The sequence below is a fragment of the Argiope bruennichi genome, chromosome 6 (assembly GCF_947563725.1).
Source record: "Argiope bruennichi chromosome 6, qqArgBrue1.1, whole genome shotgun sequence".
NCBI classification, from domain to species: Eukaryota; Metazoa; Arthropoda; class Arachnida; order Araneae; family Araneidae; genus Argiope; species Argiope bruennichi.
Genome location: NC_079156.1, coordinates 129,117,315 through 129,144,043, shown reverse-complemented (window position 1 = coordinate 129,144,043; position 26,729 = coordinate 129,117,315). Strand labels below are relative to the sequence as shown.

Genomic DNA, 26,729 nt, shown 5'->3' with positions numbered 1-26,729 from the left:
TGAAGAGAATACGTATAACAGAAGATATGTTGCAATAACTATAATAATTTTTTTATAAAGCTGTGGGGCAAACGAATTAAAGGGATCAATGAAATTACGCAGCTAAATTACATTAATTGAACACTCTGAAATTATAGTTTGTAAATTTATGATGAAAATATTAGACAATAAGAGCCCATATAAATCTTATTACAAATGGAAAACTTCCACAGTAAACCCATGCTTTTGGTTTATCAAATGAAGTGTGAATAACAACTATTTTACAAGATGCTTATCAATCATAGATGGTATGCTCCCTTGGACTGTTTTATAGAATTAGATAATAGAATAGATTTTTGAATCTATGACCATCTGAATGTTTTAAGTGCAGGGGATCCCTAAATGCCACAATACTCTATAAGAAGGTACATCCTTTTCTCATTTCAACTGCTGAGTGTATTGTTACGACAAACTGAATTTTATGTCTTGAAGTATAGTGGGGGGGGGGGGGCATGAGTAAATGTTTGGGAGTCATCCTTTAAACCTATAGCTGCTTATCTCACAGATTGGCAATCAGTCCATTTCCCGAGTTTTTCACAGTTTAATGTGTTTATTTTTACAATTACAGATTTTTGTTTTATTATATTAGCATGTAACATATAGTATCAGTTCACTTTTTTTCAAAAATATTTGAACTTATTTGCAAATACCTCTCTAAATAGTGATTAAAAATATATATATAGTCAGAGGGTTAAAATGAACAGAACAAATTTTTCAATAATTTTGGTCAGATTGCAAACAAAATTTATCTAAGTTGTAATATTTCTGATTTATTACGTTTATATACATATCAATATAAAGACAGACAGATGTTCACCTAGCAAGAGATTGTAAAAAATTTAATACACATTTTTCACGATAAAACCTAACTTTTTCTTTCCATCTTTCGAATATTGTGTTTATATGCAGATGAACAGATAACCTTCCTTTTGATTTATTTTATTCCAATATTTGATAGAAAATTACACAGTTCATGTTAGAAACACATACCACATTTCATCCTTTTGTTTTTCTTAGTTGGCTTATGTTCCCAAATAGATGCATAGATATATTTTAAAAAAATGTTTTTCAGACTCGATCATTTAAATATGTAGCAATTCATTACAATTATGAAGTCAAATTTGTTTTAGGCTTTACAATGGTTTCTTTTTGTATGCAAGAAAATAAAAAATTAACATTCTACTTAAATAGTAATAAAAATATTGTATAATATTATCTTCAGCTTGTACAATTTTCTACTCACTTTACAAACATATACAGGAATTGATTAAAATGTTTCATTTTCAAAATCTTATTGTGCTGTAAATTTCTACATTTATTAAAATTTTAAGAGGTAATATATTTAAATTCTAAATGCCAATATTATTGAGCCTCAACATGCATTCTTTTCATCATATGGTATATATTAGGCCAGGAATGCAATTCCCATCATACTTTCTGTAGCACATCTATTGACGCTTGAAAAAGCAATTGTGAAGTGGAATTTTCAAATCGGTGATGGTTGTTTGAAAATTAGGTATACAAAAAATACAAAAAGAAATCTGGAATTGCAGTGGACAGAGTTAAGGCGTTAATGTTTGTAAGCTGAGCAACAAATTCACTGATACTATGTTTTAAAAATAGTTTCCTACTTCTGTATGAAAATGTAGTGGCATGATATTTTATTGTACAAAAAAATCACACAATTCATATTATAAGTCTATTTTTATGTAATAGGAATGTTAGGTAAAAAAGTACCCAGTGAAAAACTTATTGACAAATTTTGCTCTGTTATAAAAGCATATACAATAAGATTAAACTCAACAACAAAAACAATAAAAATTAAACACAAAACTTGAAAATATTACTTTCTGAAGTATGTTATTTTTCAAATAAATAGAGAAATTACTCTTGTACAATAAAGCCTTGGAATTGTGACATTCATTTTGATTTCAAATGTATTCAGGGAGATGAAATAAATTCATGTACAAGCAGATTTGAATCAAAACAAAAGTGCTTGAAATCTAATTAATTATATTATACTATTTCTTATGAAATTGACAAATTCCTATTATAAAAATGTGAGCATAAAATAAAGGTTGGTACTAATTTATAAAGGAAAATAGTATTTAAAAATATAATGCATAAGGAATTAATAATAATAATAATTAAAAAAAAACAGAATTCCATAGAAATTAAATAAAAAATATAACCATGCTTATTATTATTATTTTTTTAATTTCATTCCTTATTTCAAAAACAACTGTCTTCACTAATACAGAATTTTTCCCCCTCATCTATTTCAAAACAAATAAGATTTCAAGGAAAAAATTTTAAGTAACATTAAATAATAAAATATGAACTTAAAAATGTCTACTATTTTATGGTGAAAAGAATACTATACTGCAGAACTGTCTTATAAGCAGGAAATATTTAAATAGAACACAAACATGTATATCAAATTTTTGCATTTTCCTTGAGTAAAATTTGCTTTCTTAGTTTATCGCTGCATTATAAATGGAATTTTCCTCAATCTAAAATTTTGTATTAACTTTTTTATTAATATATCATAAATGTGTATAGAAAATAAGTTCATAATCGACCAAGCAAAAAATAAATTAAGTCACCATTTATTAAAATGCTACGATCTCAGACCATTATACGAATTTCCACATTAATTCATTTAAAATTATATGTGTAATAATAAAAAAATAGAGGCCATCTTCACTTTGTTAATACAAACTTTAAAAATCAACATGTACTGCTGAAAGATTTTTTAAAACAACTATCATATATTAAGTTAAAATACATATTTTATTTCTCTCATATTTACTACCCAAAATTTAATGATTCATTTATCAAAGAGTTCAAAAAAATTATCTGGAATATCTTTTTTTTGTTAGTAAGGTCAGAAAATAGAAACACTGAAGATAAGAAGATCATACAATTTATTTGAAATAAAGTTACTTTTAAAATAATTTATTAATAAGTAGAATAGTGTGTGAATTATTTTCAAAACAGATGAATGGAAAGTAATGCATAAAAAATTCTAATACAACAGTTAAAAAAAATAAATACAAGTCAAAAAATAGAAAAAAAAGTCACATTCTCAACATTTTATTAAAATTTTGAACAGCGGCATAACAAAATATTTTGTGGTAACATTGCTCATGTGATAAAATATAACAGACTAAATGAAAATGGTATCAGTCCCGCATCTTCTTCTCTACTGGCGCTTTTCTCGGAGGGGGCCTTTTATTACGTTTCATGGGAACTGCTAGAAAGAAAATAGTTCTTTCAGCAATTAGAATGACTTAACAATATTATGATAAGCAATCAACAGATTTTTCGGGTGTTTGCATGCGCTATTTGCAAACATATGAAAATACGTATTCCGATTACATGCAAAACGGTACCGAATCTACGAGCAGCTTGCATAAACGCTTTTTCGAGATAACGCAAAACGAGGATTTCCATTAACTTGAAGATATTTGAGGAAGTATGCACAATCCAGTCTTGAAATTGCAATTGAAGGTCTTTACAACAAATGATATAAAAATGCAACACATTTGAAATTCGGTAATTTATGAGAAAAGTATTCCTTTAAATCTGGCAGATGTTGATTCAAATGAAAATATGATGAAATGTCTTCAGATGGTAAAAACAATCATTACTTTGGACGGCATGTCTCTAATCCAGAATGGCTCTTAAAAAAATATGATAAGTATTTCAGAACTTAATATTATGTGAATTTAAATTAATACATCATACCCGTTGTTTTTTCCAACGAGACGTTGAAATTCAATGATTTGGATATCATTTAAATAATTCAATATTTTAGATTTCTTTCTTTTTTTAAAAAAATAATAAAATGAAATAAGAATATAAAATATAAAGATGTTCAAGTTTTCCCAGTTTAAAAAATATATTTCAAAACAAAAATGGGCCATGACTTTTACTAGGCAGTTATAGCTGATGACAAATTATGAAAAACTTCATCAATAAAAAATTGCATTATATGTGTAAATCTTAAAACAGTTGACGTAACTACAAGTGATATTTAAAAAACTTATTACATGGAAAGTTCATCATGAGTTTATAAACAGATGGTATATTTGCACATAAAGCAAATATATCATTTTGAAATACAGACTATTCCAGAAGTTCAGAACAAATTTTAAAAACCAATAATTCATAGGAAAATAAGTATAATAAAGGTATTTTTGCCTTTTCTTCGCAGAGTGCGAAAATGAAATCAGATTTCAAAGTTCACAGAAAGATAATTTAATGTTTACATAATTCGTAATTTAGGCATTCATATGATTTTGCAATTAGTGGACTGATACAGCACCCAAAAGGGGCGGGGATCAAAAATTGACGTACAAATATTCAATGTACTCCACTCAAGAATCCAACGAGGTGTCATAAAGCAGTACTGGAAACAATTCCTCATTGTTTAACTAAATGGGAAATGGCAGGCGAATTTTTAAAAAATCATTCCCACAACTTTTTTTATACACCACCAATAAATTTATATTATCAAACAGCAGTATATGGCATATACTAACGCATACAGTAAATTTATTTCACTGGAACAGAATCTAGTTTCATTTTCATCAATTTAATATAAACAGCATTAAGCTATTTTCATTCATCACTGATTTTATATGAATTCACAATTCCAAAAGTTGCCACTGACTTCAGAAATACAAGGTATTAAAATCATATTCAAAACTTTTTAATTAGCTATAATGGTACAGAGATGATAATGATTTTTCTTCAGTATCAATTTGAATCGTTTTGGCTTATAGTCTTCCCCAAGACCATATGACTGTAGAGAAAAGAAAAAGGCAGCGATCATAGATCAATCATTGACGGTTATTGGCGCTCCGAATTAATATGATTTTTTCAAAGTGAGTCGCAATTAGTGATTTAGTAAGAGTGGAAGGTATCTAGAATATTTTCTCAAAACTGACATTTAGATATCACTGTACTCCAACCCTCTACTCGCCTGTTGCTATGCCATTGAAAATATCCAATATTAGCAATAGATATTTCAGATCATGGGGAAGTGAAAAATATAAAAAGCAAGTAAAAATGGCACTTAAAAAATTTGGAACTTTCAACGATCATTGTAATTTTATATCATTTACAGTGAATACATATATAAATATGACAGAAGTATTATTTAACTACTAGCCTAATGTTGTTCTACCCCCCCCCCTCCCATTGCCTCTTTCTGAACATTTGTTCTTCAATATTCCGCAATTTAAAACAATATTTATCGCTTTTATAACCACCAAGTTCCCTTTCCCTCTAATATTGTAATGAATAAATATTGTTAATTCAAACCCTGCAATGAATACAAGAGATTCACAAATTAATTATTGAAATATACTCCATACAAATATTGTTTTAAAAATTATGTGGAGTTAACTAACACTGACAAGATATTTAGTTCAAAAAGTTTTATTATCTAACTTGGTTATAATGAAAATTAAATTCAAAACAAGAAAATAATATTGCTAGTAAAAAACGTTTCAATGCTGTTAAAAAATCTGAGGTGTTCATACTGAAATGGACCCAACACTTCATATTCTAAGACATTTCACAAAAATCTTTAAACTGCTGAATAAAATTCACATTAAAAAAATCCCAATAATTTTTAAACAATTTCATCAACTAGAGATTAATTTTAAAGTGATCACAAATTAACGATAGATAAACCGCAAACATGAAAGGACATGGGAGTCGAAGGATTTAATTCAGTAACTTAGGATTATGCTTATAACATGGTATATAACAATATCAATACAATTCAATATAAATACCATTAGTTGCTCATACAATATTTCAATATTCCTCTGCCACTAGGCATTATAATTTTATTTGTAAAAATAAAGAATCTGTTAATATTCATGGCAATGAAACTCTTAGAACTAAAGTATCTATTCAATAAAAACTTCCAATACAATCATACCTTATTCAAAGAGTTACTCACAACAGTGATTTGCATATGAAAAAATTGACTCTTAATGAGCAACGTTTTGCAGAAGAAGAGACTAAAGATATCAGGACATCAAACACAGGATTGGCCTGTATCTTAGGTATCAGTCAATGCTGAAAGCTTGTTTGGAAAGTATCCTTATTTCTACAAGAAAGAACCTTTGACCGGATAGCACAGTCGAACAAAATTTCAAAAGATCTAAGCAAGTGACTCTAAAATTATGATTGATCAGATTGTATCTGTGGTAAAGATTATGGTACTAGAGGTAGATAACAATGACATTGATGAGTTGGTGGAAGAACAAGAGTTTATGGAGGTTCATTTCGTGTTCACAGAAAAAAATTACAATATTATTTCACGAGAGAAAGAAATCATACGTTTAGTAGAGCAATAATCTTCCAATGAAATAAGGAAGATGCAGGCGAAATTATTGCATTGTATGTTGAAAAGGGTAATTCTAATCATTCAATTTAACAATTATTGGATTACACTCCATACTCCGCAACCCTCCAAATCAAGATGTAATCCTGGTTCTTTTGTGATATAATTAAAATTTTCTGGTAGCAGAAATATACATAAATGTTAGAAAGTGAAAATATACAATTCTAAAATGCTTAAATATTAAAATTATTTACATTAACCTGAAATTAGTCATTTAAAACTTCCTCAAGAAGCGCAATGGGCTTCTAAAAAGTCTGCAATATGATCATTTTCATCATCAAAGTTATGTACATGGTCCATTTGATTTTAAGATTTTCCAAATTCCAACAGATTCAATAGATTTCTTTCCCCAAATCCTATTATTATTATTGTGACAATATCTTATGTATTTTCCATATGAATTTACTTCTTTTTTCAGAGAAACATAGCAGATAAAAAGAACAGAGTTCCATAATTATGCTTCTGTGGTTCAGAAACATTTATTCATACACAAATGCTTTATACTTGTATTGTTTTATTCCAATAGGATCTTCTTAGGAATGATTCTTCAAAATGTTCATTTATACTACCTTCTTGTTTTTGATTTATAATTGAAAAGGCTCAATTTAAAACTTCTTTTTTTTTTTTCTCATTATCCAACTCCATAAAAATGACATTGCCAAATGATGATTAACAAATTCGGTTTGACTTTGCGTTCATGTAGGCATTTTATATATATAATGTAGCATCCCATTTTCGCTAAATTTTGTAGAGTAAAGAACAAACGTCTTTAACCAATATAAATTACACAATTATTAATTTATTTGGATTTTTCTCTTTTGAATGGAGATTTATCCAGATTTTTTTCTTTTTCCCAAATATGTTTTGCATTAAGAGTAAGATCTAGGAACAAACTATGTTCTTCACAAAGTTTCTATTGCACATTCTATTTTTTTTTTATGGATCTTTTAAATTAATTCATTAATGGATACTGCATAATAATTCATGAATAATCAAAATATTTCTGAAAAATATTAAAAATATCTTACAGAACTGTTTAATCAAGATATTCCAGTTTAAGAATAAGAAATATTATTCAGTAAAGAAAAGAAAGAAAATATTCATATGAATTTAGGTTCTAAAGATACTTTTTACCAAGAATCTAAAGTTAATAAAATGAATGACATTCAATGAACCATAAAAAGATAATTTGAAAATAAATTCTGATTTTTACAGAATTCACAAAATTTTATAATAAATTAATTTAACAAGATAAATAAAGATTTAAAACTCTGGAAAATTTAATCTATCTTTTTTAGGTAATCAAAAGCTACAGTTTGAAAAACCCCCCACAAAATTAGAATTAAAGGGTGGAGACAACTGTTGTTTTAAATTTAGATATCTGATCAAAAATGTGATACATAATTTCAGAACAGAATTAATGGCACAAGTGATTAATACTTGGGCTCTAGTCAAACAAATATTTTAATGATTAACCTATAAACACAATTCATTTGGTTACACTAAATTATATAAAGAATCACAGCAACTGAATGCAATAATAGTTTTTTTTGTTCTTGCAAAACTAAAATGAGGGGGAACAAATGGAGGAGGATTTTTACATATGCAATAAAAAAGTTCACAGATCCAGAAATGAAATGTTTTGATGTTACAGCATTACTGATTACTGATACTGCATTAACAGCATTTGATGTTACAGCATTACTGATAAGCAAGAGGCTTTTACACATTCTTGTTTCGTACTAAAAGATGGAGGGGGGCGAGGGCAAATATGAGTTTCAGATGTATAAATAACTTCATAAAAAAGTAGAGTCAAAAGCATTTTTTAAAATATTTTTTATTAACAGCTTCCTTTCTAAAATATGGAGGGTTACAAATTGAAAAAATACTAGCTATTATCTTGCTGAATAGTAGGTCATCATTTGTTTCTAACAAATGTAACAACAATTATTTAACATTTATCAAAGGTTGTTCAAGGTTCAAAGGTTTCAGTTAAAAATATCCTTAATTTTGGGAAGAAAATATAGATAGCACCAATAAACTTCTTATATATTATGTCTATGTTTTCATATATTTATTCAACAAATACAAAATTTAAAAAATGCTAGGATCCAATTTCAACTCAATAAAACTAGTATCTCGTTAAAATCCACTTACGGTAAAAAAAGAATAAAACATAAAATCTCATTCTGGAAATATTCCATGTCACCTTTATTAGCCAAGTACATACAAATAATTAGAAATGTACAAGAATTATAAAAAGTTTTGAATTTCAAAACACATCAAATTTTCTTACCACAGAAATTTAAATTTCAAAACAGTCATTGTTTACTCTTTGCACCTTAAAAGGCAGTTTCTGTACATTTAATTCTGAATGCCCAGGATCTTAATGATATGAATATGAAGGAAGCTCTTCCTAATTTTAGAGATTCAAATTAACTTTCTCTGATGTTGTTTCAAAGGTCTTCTTGGGTATTTTAAAATTATACTATTAGCCATTAAAATTGCATTTCACTCTGACTGTACAAAGCAATATGATAAACAAACCGAAGCAAAAACAAACATAGGTTGAAAGAAATCAGGTTCAACACAATATGCACAGCCGCTCAAAACCATGAATTTCAATAGACTTTCCCCTCTCCCCCCCAAAAAAAAATGTAACAGTTGTTTTAGAAAGGACAGAATTGATCAGAAAATGTCATACAAAGATGATAATCTCCGAATGCTTACACAAATGTAAGGAAAATTTCTTCAAACTTTATTTTATTTAAAACTTATTACTTACATAGGGCAATAAAATCAGTAGTTATTTTCTAGGGTGAAAACTGCACTGATAAAGAAATTAGTGATAAATGATATATCAAGCATTAAATGATATGAAGTGAGCATTTACTCTTACCTTTATTTATTAAAATATAGGAAATATTATAATGTATTCTAAATATACTAAAATTCCATTCTAAATGTATGTTAATCATTAAAAAAAAAACAAAAAAAACCCACTACAATAAAACAGTTGGAATAATTTCTTTTTAGCTGAGCAAAATACATTCTATTTGAAAAATTTATTGACTGAAGATGTAACTGTCTGAACATGATGAATTTTTTTTCTGACAGCAAACTTTGGTTGATCTATACTCAAGAATACTTTTCTGCAAACATGCATTATTTTAACAAACAAATTCATAGTTTTGCTGCACAAAATGTTTTGATAATCTGCTCTTAATCAAATCATTTTTATTTTTGGCTTATACTTCAAGGAATGAAGAACTCAAGACTATACTTCTAATCAAATATAGTTAAAAAGTAGATTGACTAAAAGTACTTAGTTTTCAATTTTATCAACTCTTAAAAAAGGGGACCCCCCCTACATTTTTATAGTTAATAATGAATGCCCTATTCCACACATTGGTTTGATTATGCAGTCTGTCTCATGTGACTGTAAGCTGCAAAAGTATCCTTGCAAAGATTTATTATATCCTGCAAAAGATTTATTTTCTATCTTTTGTAAAATTGAGATATGTGGCACTGCTTATTAAGTGAAAATAAGTTCAATGTTTTTAGATTTAACACAAAGAACAGAAAAGACACTTAGAGCACTGGGATAGATATGAAAATAGTAATCTCGGAATAGTCAAATGAAATAATGCAATCATTCACAGAAAAATATAGATTCTTCCAGAGCAGAATTTGAAAAATGTTAATGAGTACCAAATATGTAGGGGAATTCACCAAACTAAAAAAATTAAAAGTTAAAGACATTCCCTTCTCTTGTACAGCAAGACCTATAATCTAGATAAAACAAATAGTATTATTGGATTATCATGCAGTTTGATATCTTTCACTGCATGTGAAAGATATCAAACTGCAAAGTTGTAGAGAATTTTATCTTTATTAATATATACTTAACATTATTCTTAATTCCAAAGACAGAACAATAATTTAAAGAAAACTGTAAAAAAAAAAAAAAAAAAAAAAAAAAATCTTATAAAACTGCAAATTAATGAACTACTTTTAGTGATGTAAGATATTTAAAAGATCTTTTAAATGTTGTAAAATACACTACAAATATACATAAGAATTAAAGAATGGGCATGAACATGATTCATTGTGTTTATTTTAGTTTTGAAAACAATGCTTTTAAAAAATAAGAAATTTTTAAAGCTTTTCTACTTCATTTAAGGTCACTTATACATGAAGTAAGTAATTAACGCATTTTAAATATCATTTTCATGCTTGCAAATAATTAAAAGATATGAGAAAACATAAAACATTCAAAATATTCTTTGAAAAGCAAATATTAATCATAAGTCAATACAATTTATAGAAAGGCAAGTTCATCCAATAAGTCCTTGAAGACATTTCAAACATCAATCAAACTTTTCTGTCTTGATATTTTCTTCATAAAAATGAAGCACTGAAACTACCGTTATTTGCCACATTTTGAAAGCGCAAAAAAAAAAAAAAAAAAAAAAAAACTTCAAATTCCTTAAGTTACATTTTCATCATTTTTATAGAGCAGCTGGTGGTTTCTTCAGTCGAGGTTGCTTCGTTGATTGCCTACCTATTATACAATATGCAGCTTTTCTAGATTTCTTTCACCAACAATACTAATATATGGCAATTTTCAACGTACGAACAAATAGAGACATCTACTTAAATCAATAAATAAGTATTTACCACGAAAAAAAAATCATAAAGCAAGTTTAATTTGACAGCTAGAAAGAATGTCCATATCAATTTGAACTATATTATTTTCAGAAAATACACACATATCACATTGATGTAATACCAGGTAAAAAATAGAAAGGGGAAGACTTCAAGATAAAAAAGATTCACGTGTAAAATAATGTTAATAATCGAATAATGAAATGTTTATTTAAAACAAGATGTATTAGATCAGTTGACTGATATACAGGTTTTAATCACGTATCAGCAAATAACACTGGGCTACAATAAGCAAAAATACATGAAATTTTTGCCCAAGTAATATGGTGAATTATCATTTAGACTAGTGAGAAGGAATATTGAGGATAAAAATATTGTTGCAAATTTATAAAAGCTATGAGGCTGAAAAAAGATGAAAATATCAAACACCTAGGAAAAGGATGAAGAAACAATTAGTCATATATTTAAATTAAATCACTCACCTCTAAACTGCCCTACATCATCTTGAAATTCAGCTTCAAATTCATAATGTGGATCAAAGTCTGCAGAGGATCTGTGAGTATAATCAACTGATTTAAAGCGCATTGGAGGAGGGCCACCTTCTCGAAAATATGGCTCATCTGGAGGAAATCTAGGATGGTTTCCAGGTCCAAAAGGTGGTCTATGACCACCTCTACCAGGAGGTGGCAACCTTGGTGGTCCATCACCAGGGAAAGGAGGATATCTGTACAAAAACATATTTACTTAAAAACTAAAAAAAATTATCCACATCTTTACCATACATACACACACACATAAAAAAAAAGTAACAGAGAAAACATAAATACAATAAGTATTATCAAATGCTGAAATTTTTTTTTAAATGCATAAAAGGCATTTGCAAACCTTTTGAATATAATGTTAAGGAAGGGGGAGGGGGTATTTAAGGTAACATCACATTTCACGCTACTGTCTGGCACTTTTTCAACACAATATCATCTTTTCTAACATGGATACTATAAGAAAAATATGATGTGAAAATCATTCAAAATATTTAACAGATCAATGAACCTAGAGCTATTAAATTTAGAACATAATTACATCTCATGTAGTACTTTTCCCCAAGAGAAGTTTCTCCTAATGTTTTAATTAACAATTAAATTATTAATTTTTAATTAGCAAACTATCTTAATGCTTTCCTGAATAACTTTGTAGCATACAACAATAAAATTACTTGCATATCATTTTGAAAGTTATAGCAAGATTGTGAATATTTAATAGCATGCATGACTAACAAAATAAATTATTAGATTTTTTAATTTTTATTTTTACTAAATAATAATTTCAGAAAATGGATTTTTAAAAATATGTTTAGATGGGCAATTGCATGAAAACATTAAGCATAGAATGCATTGACTGATGTAAGCAAACCAGACAAAAAGAAAACAGTAAACCATCAATAGGCTATGGTGTTTTGAAACAGATTTGAATCCTTCCCCCCCCCCACTAAAACGACAACATGTTGGGTGTAGTCTTCCCAAAATTTTCTTGCATAATCTGTAATAAAGGTGTTATACTATCCTCTAATACAAAATTATAGACTTTGGGTAAAGTTGCAATTGCCTTGCACGATATTGGCAAAAAAAGAAACATTGAATGTTAATGTAAATTTTATCAAATCTATCATAAGACACTTGGTGATTCTTTTGGTGATCAATTTCTGGCATTTACCAATAGGTACCCAAACATTGAATTTGGGCTTAAGATGCATTTCCAACCAACTAGAAGTGGAATGTTATATGGGACAGATTGCCTGCACTTTCAGACCACTATGCGAGTCAAAGCTCTTATATCCCACTTGGCAAGTCCCCCTCCCACACACTGTAATGCTTTGCACACATTATTGTATTTTGTGTATGCTGTCTTAATGGCTGATACAGCACTCCTAACATGCCCAAAATGATTGGATACTTCCATCACTGAGAAACCAATGCACCACATTCCAAATATAGTTCCTTTTACAAACTTCAATCAGTCATTATTCAGTTTTTTAGTAGATATATACAACACCAACAACCGATACTTTTATCTTTCATAACCGTTAAGGGGCAGGCTTGACTGCAAAGTAACAGGCAAATTCAGCTTCTTTAAAATGGACTATGTCTTTTTCAGGGGATATTCAAAATTTATACTACTACTTTGGCACCCATCAGTACTACAGGCCGTCTAATATTTGAATGGAAACTACAATTAACAAAGAATAATTTATTTCTTTAATTAAACAGAAATATAACAATATTTTGAAATACATTTACCTGTCATCCGGACCAAAAGGAGGACCATCATCTCGCATGCCAGGAGGAAAATTTGGAGGACCAAATCTATCAAAATCTCTATGGCCCGGAGGGAATCGCCTGCCCCTGGGTGGAAAACGCCCCCGACCAGGCGGAAATCGATCATCAAAAGGTGGAAATTCATCCCCAAATGGTGGGGGAGGTGGAGGTCCAAATCCTCTATCCTCCATAGGTGGATATCCATCAAACTTCCGATCCATCATGAAACGGTCATCTTTAGGTCCAGGAGGAAATCTGTCAGAATCTGGAGGAAATCTGTCATCATATGGCTCAGGAGGATAAGGTTCATCAAATTCACCAGGTGGGAACTGACCAGGAGGTCTGTCACGTAGTAGCGGTGGTTGTTGACCCTCAAATGGAGGTGGCTGCCCATCATGAAGGAGTGGTTTAACATCTCGAAGAAGAGGTGGACGATCTTCCTGAGGGAGAAGAGGTTTCTGTCCATCACGTGATAGTAGAGGAGGTTTCAATTCACGATTAGGTGGCTGTCCATCACGGAAAGGAAAACGTTCATCTGAAGGAAAGTTTCGCCTTTGTCTTGGATGATCTTCAGGAAAGTTTTGGCCATCAGGATAATCCCCAGGAAAGCCATCAGGAGGATAGTCAAATGGAGGTCTCTTGTTAGGGCTGGTATAAAAGAAAATTTTTTAAATGAAATATAAATCAATATAAAATTAAAATCAATTATCTTTTTCTTAAGACTAGTTTCATTATATGCTAAATTTGTACATATAAATTATATTTAAGGATCTTATAATAAGAAAGTTAAATTTTCTGAGTTAAAAATAATTTTTTTTCTCTTGGGGGGGGGGGTGATTTTTTTTTCTTTTTTAGATAATTAGAGTAAAAACTAACAAGACAAAATTTTGATTAAAGAAATATATCATGATGAAGAATAAATTTTATGAACAAGTAAAGAATTTTTATTCATTTAAGGAAATTCATTACCATTTCAGTATGTACGATGTAGAGAAAATAAGAATAGTTTAATAAAATAAATTCAAAATCAAACTAGTAATTTTAGGAATGCTAAAAGACAATGTCCAATGGCAGCAGACATGAAAGTAAATTAAAAAAATATTTTATAATTTTATTCAAAAGCAATGCTTTACTTTGAAGTCTCAAAAATGAACTAAGATTAAAGTACAAGGCAAAGCTCATGTTATTGAGATTTTGTCAAAGCTTCATGAATTCTATATCCAGCAAGCAATATATATATATATATATATATATAGTTACAAATCTGTAATTTTGCTAGCCGGCACGAATAGTGTCATCGTGGAAAAAACCGTTGTAAGATCTGTCCTGTGCGTGCTGAGCTCGGCGACCATTTGACGACTAAATGGATAATATTGGAAAGTTCGAGAACTTTCACGATCTATCCGCTAAGACCCGAGATACAGCCAGGTACGCCCTGATTGGTCTGGAAGATATCTAGCCCCGCTTTCGGGAACTATAAAAGACAGGCACTCTGAAGCTGCAGGGAAGTCGTGTGCGAGAGTAGTCGGAGTCGCCGATAAGTAAAAGATTTGAGAGGATTAGACAGCAAGCAAGCTGCTGTACTAGCAATTAAATGTGCTGCATTATTACGATCGATTAGTGGTATTTGAAAAAAAAAATTTGTAACAATATATATATATATATATATATATATATATAGAGAGAGAGAGAGAGAGAGAGAGAGAAAGACAGATTTTTTCCCCAACTTTTCTTTCAACACAAATTTAATCAAAAAAGCATTTAATTAAATATTAAAATTAAGTATTAAAAAACTTAAAATACACAGAATTATTAAGAATAACAACAGAAAAGAAATATTTCTTAAATAAAAGTCACAAACAATAATAATATATATTTTTTTTACCCTGGTGGAAACTCTCCAGGACCATCTGGAAACTTTCCATCATGAAATTTGCGTGGACTATCTAATTCTCCTGGACCAGGGGGAAAGTCACGAGGAGGTCCTCGTGGAAAACGGCCTGGAGGACCAGGCGGATAGCCACCAGGTCCTTCCCGAAAGTCACCAGGACCATCACGAAATTTCCCAGGGCCCCCAGGACCATCTGAGAATTCAGGAGGATTGTCTAATAAAGCAGGTCCTTGACCTCTCATATTAGTTGGTGGTGGGCCCTCTATTTCATTAGGTTCAGACTGAAAATAGAAGTTTAAACAAAACATCAAAAAAATGATTTGACAACGTGAAGACTGATTTTGGCAGAAAAGTTTCCATTGTATAATAATCAGACTTATAGACAAGAAATTTTTGCTATACATTAATTGTGGGAATAATATTTTTTAAAAATTCCCTTTTGTTCCATTATTTAGAAGTCAAACAATGTAATATGCAAAATATAAATTACTGTTTGAACACTCATATAAGTACACTGGGAATTGAACAACGATTTATTGGTATTATTTTACTTAAAGATTACATTTATGTCATATAAAAAGGAACAAACAAAAAAACAGATAAAAAAAAGCAAAATGACAGAAAAATGTAGACATTGCAATAAACAAATGCAATGATTTTAAATAATTTAGTAAGAAGCATTTCATTTCTTTCCTCAAAGAAAAATGTACTATGTTACATTTATGCCATTCAAGCTATTGTACAGCACACTAACAAAGACATTTTTGCATGTAACAGGCAGTTATAATAAATGTAAGATAATGCAAATGAAGCTTCAATTGCAGGAAACTTGATGCTCAGATGGCACAGTGAATAGAAAAATTTAATTTCAAAAATAATATATTCCATTAAAGAAATTGCACAAACTATAATACATTTATTTCCAATACAATTCTCTACTTATATCAATTTTTGTTATTTTTCCAAAGAAGGATAATTGAATTTAAAGAATTCACGTGTGTATATTCACCTCAATCTTTTTATGAAATAATCATTCATTATGCACAGAAAAAAATAAATTAAGAAAGAATAAGGTACATATTTTATAATAATATGTATAGTTCAATCAAAACTGCATGTTAGTCAAAATTTGATGGACTATTTTCCTTTTTGGATATCATATGTATTTAGTAGGGATACAAATATTCAATATATAAATATGCATAAATTTCTTACCCATCTCCCACGCCCTCTGCCTCTCCCACGTCCTCGTCCTCTAGCTCGACCTCGACCAAAATTCATATCTCTTTGGTATGGATCCTAAATAAAGAGATTGACATAAGAACTATTACCATTCAATAAATATTTATATTTATAAATTGAAGCATTTGTTAAGCTTAAAATATTATACAAATAACATTAAAAATCCAATATGCCTAAACAAAAAAAATGCATGCAATGTAATTTTAATTTAAATGCGATATTAGTTTTAATTTGCCCTATACTACTTAATTGTGAACAAAATTTACTGGAATAAAATTAGAATTAAGCCATAAAATAGCTATTAAATTTAGTTAAATTAGAAACAAGCCATAAGGTAGCTATCCAAAACAGGCCTCTAAGTTTGTATTAAAACATATTACTGGTTTAGGGATGAAAATGCAAGTCAAAACACAAGCAGGTTTTTTTTATTTCCTTCATTTAAATAAAAAGGCTATTAATCTGAGAGGAAACATTTATCTTGAAAAACCCTATAAATTAAAAAAATCCATAACAACCAGTTGTTGAATGTTAGGATAGCTTCATTAAACCAGGAAAAAATATTTAAAAAAACTCCCCCCCCCTTCAATTTTAATGGAAATTTTATAATTCCATAACTATTGATGAAAAAAAAAATATATATAACAAATTTCCATGCCCTCAAAAATGAATAGATTCTCAAGCATGTACACAATTTAATTATAAGTAAATAATCAAAACTAATTCTAAGACTATCATATTATCAAGAAAATTATTTCCCTATTATTACAATGTTCACACCTCCCCTCCCCGTTCCAAAATGAGGAAAGAAACCATTTTTTAATAATTAGAATATAACTTACCTCCATATCAGGAGGAGGGTACATAGCTGAATTTCCATAGTCATCATAATTTCCATAAGAATCATCATGACGAGGAAAGTTTTCAGGTCCTTGGCCATATTTGTATTGTTCATTTTCTTGATCATAACTTTTCACATCTCTTGAGTTCTGGGAAATATAAATTATTTAAACTTCAGTTTTCTGAAAAATTTAATAAAAGTCCAACAACAGTCAGATATCAATTTAAATAACTCAAATTGCAGAAAGAGAAAGTATGAGGGTCTTGTTCTAATCCTCATTCATTTGCTGACAAACAGTGATTTCACTTATTGATGAAATATTTTTATAAGATATATAATATAGAAAATGCTATGAAAACATTTTGCTTTATTTGCTTTGTGATTGGTAGATAGTGAGTCCCCTGACCAATGACATTTGAAGTTTGTTTTGCCAATGTTTAAAATATATAATGAAAATTAGTATTACACTATAGTAAGTATTTATATTGCACTTGATGGTGAATTGGTGACTGAAAAAGTAAAGCTTTAATGAATATTAAATTAACAGCAAATAAGTTTTAAACAATATTATTTATTAATCCTACTTTTAGGCACACCGTTTGTAACAACACTGATGAAAAATTTTCCAGTTTGTATATCTTTTTCAAGTAAAAGAATTTTCCCATCTATTTGCTTGCAATAAGCTGAATATTTAAGCAATATATGTGTTTGCTCTTCATTGTTGTTTTTTTAAAAATAGTAATGGGGTTTCCAGTGATATCAGATGAAGAAAAAAAATGCAAAAAAAGTTTGAGCAAGAATCTGGCAGTTGCTCATTGCGAAGTCACTATAAATACATAGCAAAATGTGAAAAAAAAAAAAAAAATGATTCAATGTTTAGATAGTAGAGATAATATAAAGGAACAATGTCCTCACTGTAGGCTTTGAGTTTTGAAGGAGAATTAGGCCAATTGGAAAATGTATGCTCTCATCATGGAAAGATTAAACTTCCAGAATTGAACAATGTCCAGTGGAGTTTAAAAGCTCACTAACTGAAAATGATGAGCATTGTGTACAGTATTGGAGAATAGAGAAGTTGGCAAGTGAAAGTGAGCAGGTGACAAAGCCCCCTAGTACGAGTGTGTGCATTATATATATATATAAATTTTTCATAAACAGGATTTTTTTCAATTACAATTTATAAAGGAAATACCTTTACCATGTTAGAGTTAGGCACATTCATTGGAGGTGCTCCAGTATTTCCCACTGGAGGTGGACCATTAAAAGTATCCACAGGACCAGGTCCAGACTGGCCTCCAAAGGAAAATTGAGGTGGGACAGCAGGAGGAGCAACAGGCACAGTGCCTGGATAGACATAAGGCTGCATGTACATGTACTGAGTCTGTTGATAATAGAGATTGGGATTTGCTACACCAGAGGAGTCCACTACACCAGAACTAGTAGTTGCAGGTATAGTGCTAGTATTTATGGCTAATAAAATAGGAAGGAAAAAAAATTATGTTCACAGTTATCACTTTAAAAACAATTATAATTGTTTACAAGAAATGAAAACAAAATAATTGTAATTGAAATAAAAAGAACTTTAAATTCTAATGATAAAATATGAGGCCAATTTTTTCAGCCCTGCAAGAAGGTCAAAAATCTTCTATGAAAATGCTTTTAATATGCTGGATTAACAAAATACTCAATTATAATCTGAAATCAGAAATGTAGCCCATTTTGAATTTTTTTATTCATTAAAATAAAATAAAAAATGTTTAAAAATTTCAAATAACCCCATGTATATTTACATTGATTAACTTAAATTATTATTAAACTAGCCGCCTTTCGACCAGCTGGTTCGCCAATCTTAATGCTCGTTAAAATTTTAATAATTCAAGTAACTCCTATTTTAATAGCTTCTTTATCAAAATATTTTAAAGCTACAAATTTTGGTAGTCATATAATCATTCATAATATTGGGCCTTTAGCCAAAATGTAATATGTATCTAATTTTCTTTTAGCTCCTGTAGAATTTATGCTTTAAATTAAAGTGCAAATGGTTAAATTGCTATTAATATAAAAACATTTTTTACTGAAAAGAAGCATTTTTTTTTTTAAATATGAGTACTGAAAACAGGGCTACAGAGTATTTAAACCTTATGGGCACTAAAGAATATCTTTCTTAATTTATGTAATACCTCAAGAAGTTTTGTACAAAATTTTCTCAGATTCATTATGAACAGATCGATTTATTAACAATGTTTAATTTTAAATGCATCAAACACTAAGAAAATAAAACGAATCATTTGAAACATGTTAAGCCTTCAAAACATTGAAAATAGAGTAGATAGTCAGTATCTGTTGAAAATAGAGTTGTCAACAATCAGAACACAATGCGCATGCGTGAATTTTCTACACCAGTTGGGGTAATGCTACGCAAATTATAAATTTTTAATTTCCTTTATTCTGTTTTATTTTAATTCAAAAATACTTCAGAATGAATCTGAAAGCTTGATTAATTAACAATGTTTAATTTTAAATGCATCAAAAACTAAGAAAATAAACAGAATCGGCCAAAAATATGTTAAGCCTATCCTCATTAGTGTGTGTGTGTGGGGGGGGGGGGATGAAGTCTAACTCATTTGGCGTTGGGGAAACGAAAAGATTTGTTGGCGGGAAAGTTTTTAATTAATAATTGAAATTCAAATTTAAAAAAAGGGATCCCCGAGTGCACATTTCTGACCTCCAAGGTATGCACGTGCGAAATTTGAAAATAGCTGTAGGTCGAACGATCTGGCTTGTAGAGCACCAACACACACACACACATTGAGCTTTATACAAGTATAGATAAGAAATATATTATTTAATATAAACTTAACTATTAATTATTCATTCCATTGATTATGTTTCATATCATTTGACAGGAATTATAAAATAAGGGTTTTATATTCTCTCGCATACATTCAAGATATGAGAAGATGTGCAAATAGCATTCATAAGCCAGTTATAATGGAATATGATTTTAAGGAATGGAAAAAGCAAGGAAAGCTAGCAATAATTTAACAATGTTCGAAATAATAGTTTATTAAAAGGAGATTTATATTTACATACAAAGAAAAATATCCTTATTTCTTATATAGAATTTAGCAAGACAAAATTTACATATTAAGAAGAGATACACTACCACTTACGCTCTTAAATTGTAAGTCACACAAAATTAAGTAATTGGGTGAAATAAAATAAAAAATTTTGTTATCATGATACAAACCATTTAATGATTACTTATCAAAAAACATTACAAAACAATTCATTTTTGCCAATTCAATCATTTTGACATTAATTTCTGTAACTTTTTTAGCCATCAGTTTCATGGAGCTAATGGGCCTAATCCTTAACAAATAAGGTACAACATTTCTGTATGGCCTAAAGTACATTTTTTAGCTATTTCACTTTTAGTGAGCATATATGAAAATACTTTCAATATATCATTGAACAAATTAAATGGTAAATGTGATACAACAAGTTTTAGTACTCATAAAATAAATTATCGTTCTGAAACTAAAATGTTCAAAATTAGTTTCGGACATACAATTTGACATTTTTGAATTTGACATGCATTCCTTTTAGATATTAAGTCAAGCATCAACAATGACTTTTTTGAACTGAAACACAGACTTCTATGTTTCCCTCTCTTGGCATGACTAGTAAGTGCCTTTCCATATTACTTAGGCTTATTATCTTCTTTTAAAGCCAGTAGTACGCACACAACAAATTCATTTTGTCAAAACTTCTTGAACTCATATAGTAAAATTAGGATTTTATTTTTTATACATCCAACTTGTATAATATACAGATTTTGAGCAACTCATTGATTAAGAAATATTATCCAATTTTCTTTGGATAAGGTTACAGTATCTCAAATAATAAACAAATCATTAAATAAACTCAAGTATGAAACCAAGGACTAAAAATTGTCACATTGCTTCCACAGATTTAATGTTGCCAATCCCACCAGAGAAATATTAGCTGCCATTTAGGAATCTTGTGGAAGAACAATTGTCTCGCAAATCAAAACTGGATAGATCTATATAAAAAAAGGGGGGTTAAAAAGGAGCGAGTTTCCGCTTTACACAATCATGAATGGTACTATTTTGTTTTTGGAAGCAATGACCAAGATCTTTTATTTGCAATTTTTAGAGATCGGCTCTTTTTGAATGGGAAAAAAGTAACCAAGAAGCTTAAAATTTCCTGTTTTTATGAAAAATTTCAAATTTTCACGCATTTTTAGATGATTTTTAAATTACCTGTGTTTACCTAGTTCTTCCGGTGGCATGGAAACATTGATAAAATGCTTAAAACCATCAATGGATATTAAAAACACCTGCTGAGATTAGTTAACAAAAGTTGAACTGAAATAGTGAAGAAATACAGGTTGTCTATAAAGCTCTAAGAGAAATAATAAAAATTATATCATTCCGCAAACCTTTTAGGAAAAGGTTTTAATTAAATATGAGATTGTCAGTTTAATTTAGAAAACTAATAAGTTTAATTGAATGGATTCTTAAAAGAGATGTGCAAAAAGAACATAATGTTCATATATGTCAAGCATCAAACTGAAAAAATAAATGACCACAAGATCTGCAAAATATTTCCACAAAAATTACTAAAAATTTTCATATATGTCAAGCATTAAACTGAAAAAATAAATGACCACAAGATCTGCAAAATATTTCCACAAATATTACTAAAAATTTTAAGAATAACATACAATTTAAGTATTCTTAATTTTCTATGCAAAATATACTTAAAAAATGTCATACATCATACATTAATTGATTCATGTGTCACTTTAATGCAAGAAATTGAAAACTTTATTTTTGATTTGAAGATTCTTGTGAAAAGAAGCATTTAGTACAATGACTAGTTTATCTATTAAAAATAACAGGGGTGTTTGTGGGACCCCAAAAAATCCCCGGAAACTTTTACGGACTTACTACCGACATTTTGCAGTTTCGAGAAGGGGGGGGGGAGAGAAATGAAAAATTACGATTATTAAGTATTGAATGACCTAATTATAAAAGTTCAATGAATTACTTTTTTTGCAAAATTAATAACCATTAATTTTGCAAAATTAAGACCTTTGAACCCAGGTCACGTGATCGCACATCTGGTCGAACGAAGTCTCTCCCTTTTTTTTCTGCCGCGCCTACTTGCCGAAAAGAATCCAGAAGAGAATGTCCGAGAACCGGGGGAATGAGTCATAACTCGCAATAAGGAAAGAACAAAAAAGAAGTTTTTTCCCCCCTTTTCACGCATTATCACTGCCTTTGGAGAAAGAAAGGAAAAATTTTCACCACACACACTGACCTTGCGCTTTCTGCTTTCAAAGCAAACAAAATTACCCAGATGAAAATAAATAATTCATTATTATTCCTACTTCCTTTTGAATGACGATCCCCGGAATTTCCGGGTATCGAAGTTCAAAATCCCCGGAATTCCGGGGTTTCCCCGGAGCACAAACACCCCTGAAATAAAGATTTTTATTACTGCATTAAAAAAATGATTTGTGAATATACATTCTAAATTCTTTTTACAATCCTCTATTTTTCTTTTCTTTTAAAAATATGGATTTCCCATTAGCAATTAGACATGATACTTCATTGTTGGCAAGAAGAAATTATATATATATATATATATATATATATATATAACTGGTAGACATTATAATGAGATACTAACTACAAAATACATTAAAATTCTTCATAAACTAAAAAAAAAAAAAAAAAAATGTTGTTACTAATGGCATTTGCCATACATAAGCCCACCGATACACTCAGTGATTTAAGGCGAGTTTGTGCAGTAGCTTCTGATGATAAAGGCCCCATGAGCATCTAAGGGCTGAAGTCTGACTTCTGGCTCTTATGATGACACTCACATATTCGATTGCATAACCCCTTTTTACAGGGGGGGGGGGCTTTCACACACCTCACAGAGATCAGGGTAAAGAACAACCATGCCCAAACCAGGATGCCCAGATCATGGGGAAGACACGTTACTCCTAAGCCAGAATGCCAGAATAGAAAATAATAAGTAATAATACAAATAAAAATAAGAAATATTAAGAAATTTTGCACACTCACTTGGGGCAGTAGTGGTATTCCCTGACTGTTGAGCCAATCTGGCTGCTTTGTCTTTCTGCATCTGTTCCTTTTTTTGTAGGAGTTGAGCCCTCCATTCTTGCCACTGTTTTTCATATTGAGCAAATGCTTCCTTATCAGGATGATTGATGTTCTGTTCTTTCCACGCTTCAAACTGCTTTTCCCATTCTTTGAACTGACGATCAAATTCCTCTTCTTCTTGATCCAATGGAGCCTGTATAAGTAAGAAATATTTTTTAGTCAATTTATGGGGATAAACAAATCTGCAAAAATGATAATCTAAAAATGTAATTAACTTAGATTTCTATATTTAGTAAAACAATTCTAAAACTACTAAATATGAAAAGGAGTTCAGAAAATCAAGACTGCATTCATATTAAATGCTACTTATTAATCAATTTTACTTTTACTGCTTTGCCATAACATTTTCATATGAATGCTTCAAGAAATTACAACTTCATGAAGCAAAATTAAAATTTTAAGTAACAATTCAAAGAATAATAATTTAATATCATAATTTGTAAATAAACATCTAAAACATATGATATAATCTTAAAAAGAAAAATTATACAGCATTTAAAAATATACCAGAAATATGTCTAAAAAATGGAAAAAGAAGAAAGGCCAATAATCAGAGAAAGTACAAAAACAAAATAAAGTATGAATGATAAATAGAAAATAGGCAAGGTTTCATACAAAATATGATTGTAATACCCATGAATTGTTGTTTACTTTAAATAGTAAAGCACTATTATTTTGCATATAATCAGTGAATGTTACCTTCAACAGAATTAGTAACATAAGAGCAGAACATTTTCTCCTTTTATTAGTCTTTGTTTCAATCATCCAAAAAATTGAAATTTATCACAATAAAAAAAAATTAAATATTAAGAGAAATCAAAATGACACATTTTGAAGCAACAAAAAATACCTTATCTAGAAATCATAAAATATAGTTGAAATTTGTTTATAAAAAATCATCGGTAATAAATGTTAACTCTTATTTTATAGAAAGGGAAAACTCTGAAAAATGTTTTTTTTTTTTTTTTATCTACATTAAAAAAAAATTTCTCGGGAAAAAAAACAACTGCATTGTATTATATATATATTTTGCACGTGCAAAATATTTCAAATGCAAAGAAATTAAAGACCTAGATAACTATAAAGCATCCTAAAAGAAATAAATTGAATCAGGATGTTTCCTTTGAATCAGTATTCTAAAATTTAAACAAAATTATATTACTCACTTGAAGTGTAGCATAGGTTACATTCATAATGAGTGTCTGATATAATAACTAAACTTATTTACATAAGATTAAGTTTCAATACAATACAAAATACAACCAAATTTTGGGAGAAAGTTACAACAGATTATAAAACATTAAATGGTTAAGATTTTCTATTAAAAAAAAATTTAGGCTGAAAAAAGAACAGATTTCAAAGATTGTAAATATTTTTTACAGAAGCAAAAAACTGAAAGCAATAGAAATCCAAAGAAAGTAGCATTAGCAACAGCTGCATGCAAAATCATAACTAGAATAGGGCGAAATAGATATGAAACTAAAATGAACCTGCTGTTCAATGTTGGACTGTGCAGTATTTGTATTTTCATTTGATTTTAATGGTGCTCCAGATGTTGTAACAGAAGTTGCAGTTGCAGAAACACCTGCTGCATAAGGCCAGGAAGTAGCTGCAGCAGCAGTTGCTGCTGGCTGTTGAAGTGATTTCCATTGCTCAGCTTGTTCTTTCAACTGTTTTAATTTGTCTGATTCAGAACTATTCTTGGAAGTCAGCTAAAACAAAACAAGTATTTCTCACTTAGATAAGAATTTTTTTTTTGCTCGTAAAAGTTTCTGCTGGTGAAGGCTAGACATGGATATTTGTATTTTACATTAGAATTTTTATATTAATGGTTAAACAGCTTTGTAACCTTTACTTTTTAAAGTTCAACCCTGAAAAATTAACTAATGCAATTATGCACAACTACAATGTTTGAGTAAATGTTTTCATATTAATTATTTATAATAAAACTGAAATCTACAAAAAAAGATGAACTTTTTGTATTTCTGTAGAAAAGGGAAAAAGAAATTCGACACTCAGCAAAAACAAACTATAAAGATAGGCAATATTACAAAAAAAAGTTATTTGCTGCTATAATACTTGCATCTAGCATTCAAGTTTGTTGTATAATATACATTTATCAAAATATATCTATTGTTTAGTTATGATGCAGAATATACTTTTTTTAAAAAAGAAATTTGTTAAATAGCCCTAAAAGTTTTGCATTATCTTGAATACAATAATCTCATTGCAACAAAAGCAAGTCCCATCACCAATAAATAAAAAAAGTACTGAATTAGCAATTTAAGACATTTTGCTGCAGAGCATAGAAACTGAAGAAATAGATATTGCCATGCGGAATAAACTCATTATAAAAAAGTCATGTTGTAAATCCTATCTATATATGAAATAATTTGGCTAAATCAATTTCATCTCGCAAATAATTGTGAAATAGATTTTAGAAAATATTAGCATAATTTTAGAATTTCAAAATCTCAAATAATTTTTTTTTAATGCAACAGAAATCAATGCATTATGAAACCTAGTTTTATGTAATGCTTTGAGTAAAGCACACAGTTCTGCATTACTCATTAAAAGTGAAAAAGAAAAGATGCCCATACAAATAATGCAAATTTAATGATTTCATAATTGCACGGCTAATAATGTGAAAAATAATAGAATGATGCAACAATCAAGGTTATTGAGTACTGAAATTTTATTTTTTCTCCAATGTCAAAATGGAGAGACAGTAAAAACTGCATGAAAATAAGACCTTTATTTTGTGTAAAAAACAGAGTATCCTCAAAAAATAAACACACACTCTAAATAATTACCTAAAATATTCATAACTCAAATTGAACTATACAAATTAAGTTTCATCAATTAATGTAAGTGCTGAAACTGACCGTTCCTGTCCAGGTACGAAAAGATCAGCCAAACTATACTTATATAAAGCTCAATGTATGTGTGTAAGTGAGTGTTGGCGCTCTACAGGCCAGACTATTTGACCTACAGTTACACAATTTGGTACATGTATACCTTGGAAGTCAGAAATGTGCACCTGCAGTCCCTTTTTTTGAATTTTTATTATTAATTAAAAACTAACTCTTCC

General features: G+C 29.2%; 1 protein-coding gene across 4 annotated transcripts in view; it reads right to left on the bottom strand.

The window, feature by feature from the left end:
- The window catches only part of LOC129972408 (YLP motif-containing protein 1-like), a 64,971-nt gene that overhangs the window by 24,780 nt on the left and 13,462 nt on the right, over nucleotides 1-26,729 (bottom strand). For 2 of the 4 annotated variants that reach the window (XM_056086533.1, XM_056086534.1), the window contains exons 2-9: nucleotides 25,129-25,350; nucleotides 23,540-23,771; nucleotides 18,616-18,887; nucleotides 17,419-17,565; nucleotides 16,553-16,636; nucleotides 15,332-15,618; nucleotides 13,429-14,094; nucleotides 11,617-11,858 (exon numbers count right to left, since the gene is read on the bottom strand). In XM_056086533.1, the coding sequence (XP_055942508.1) occupies nucleotides 11,617-11,858; nucleotides 13,429-14,094; nucleotides 15,332-15,618; nucleotides 16,553-16,636; nucleotides 17,419-17,565; nucleotides 18,616-18,887; nucleotides 23,540-23,771; nucleotides 25,129-25,350 (2,152 nt within the window). Of the gene's footprint in view, nucleotides 1-11,616; nucleotides 11,859-13,428; nucleotides 14,095-15,331; nucleotides 15,619-16,552; nucleotides 16,637-17,418; nucleotides 17,566-18,615; nucleotides 18,888-23,539; nucleotides 23,772-24,804; nucleotides 24,956-25,128; nucleotides 25,351-26,729 lie in introns of those variants that run through there. The other 2 variants (XM_056086536.1, XM_056086535.1) reach the window with 2 other exon arrangements.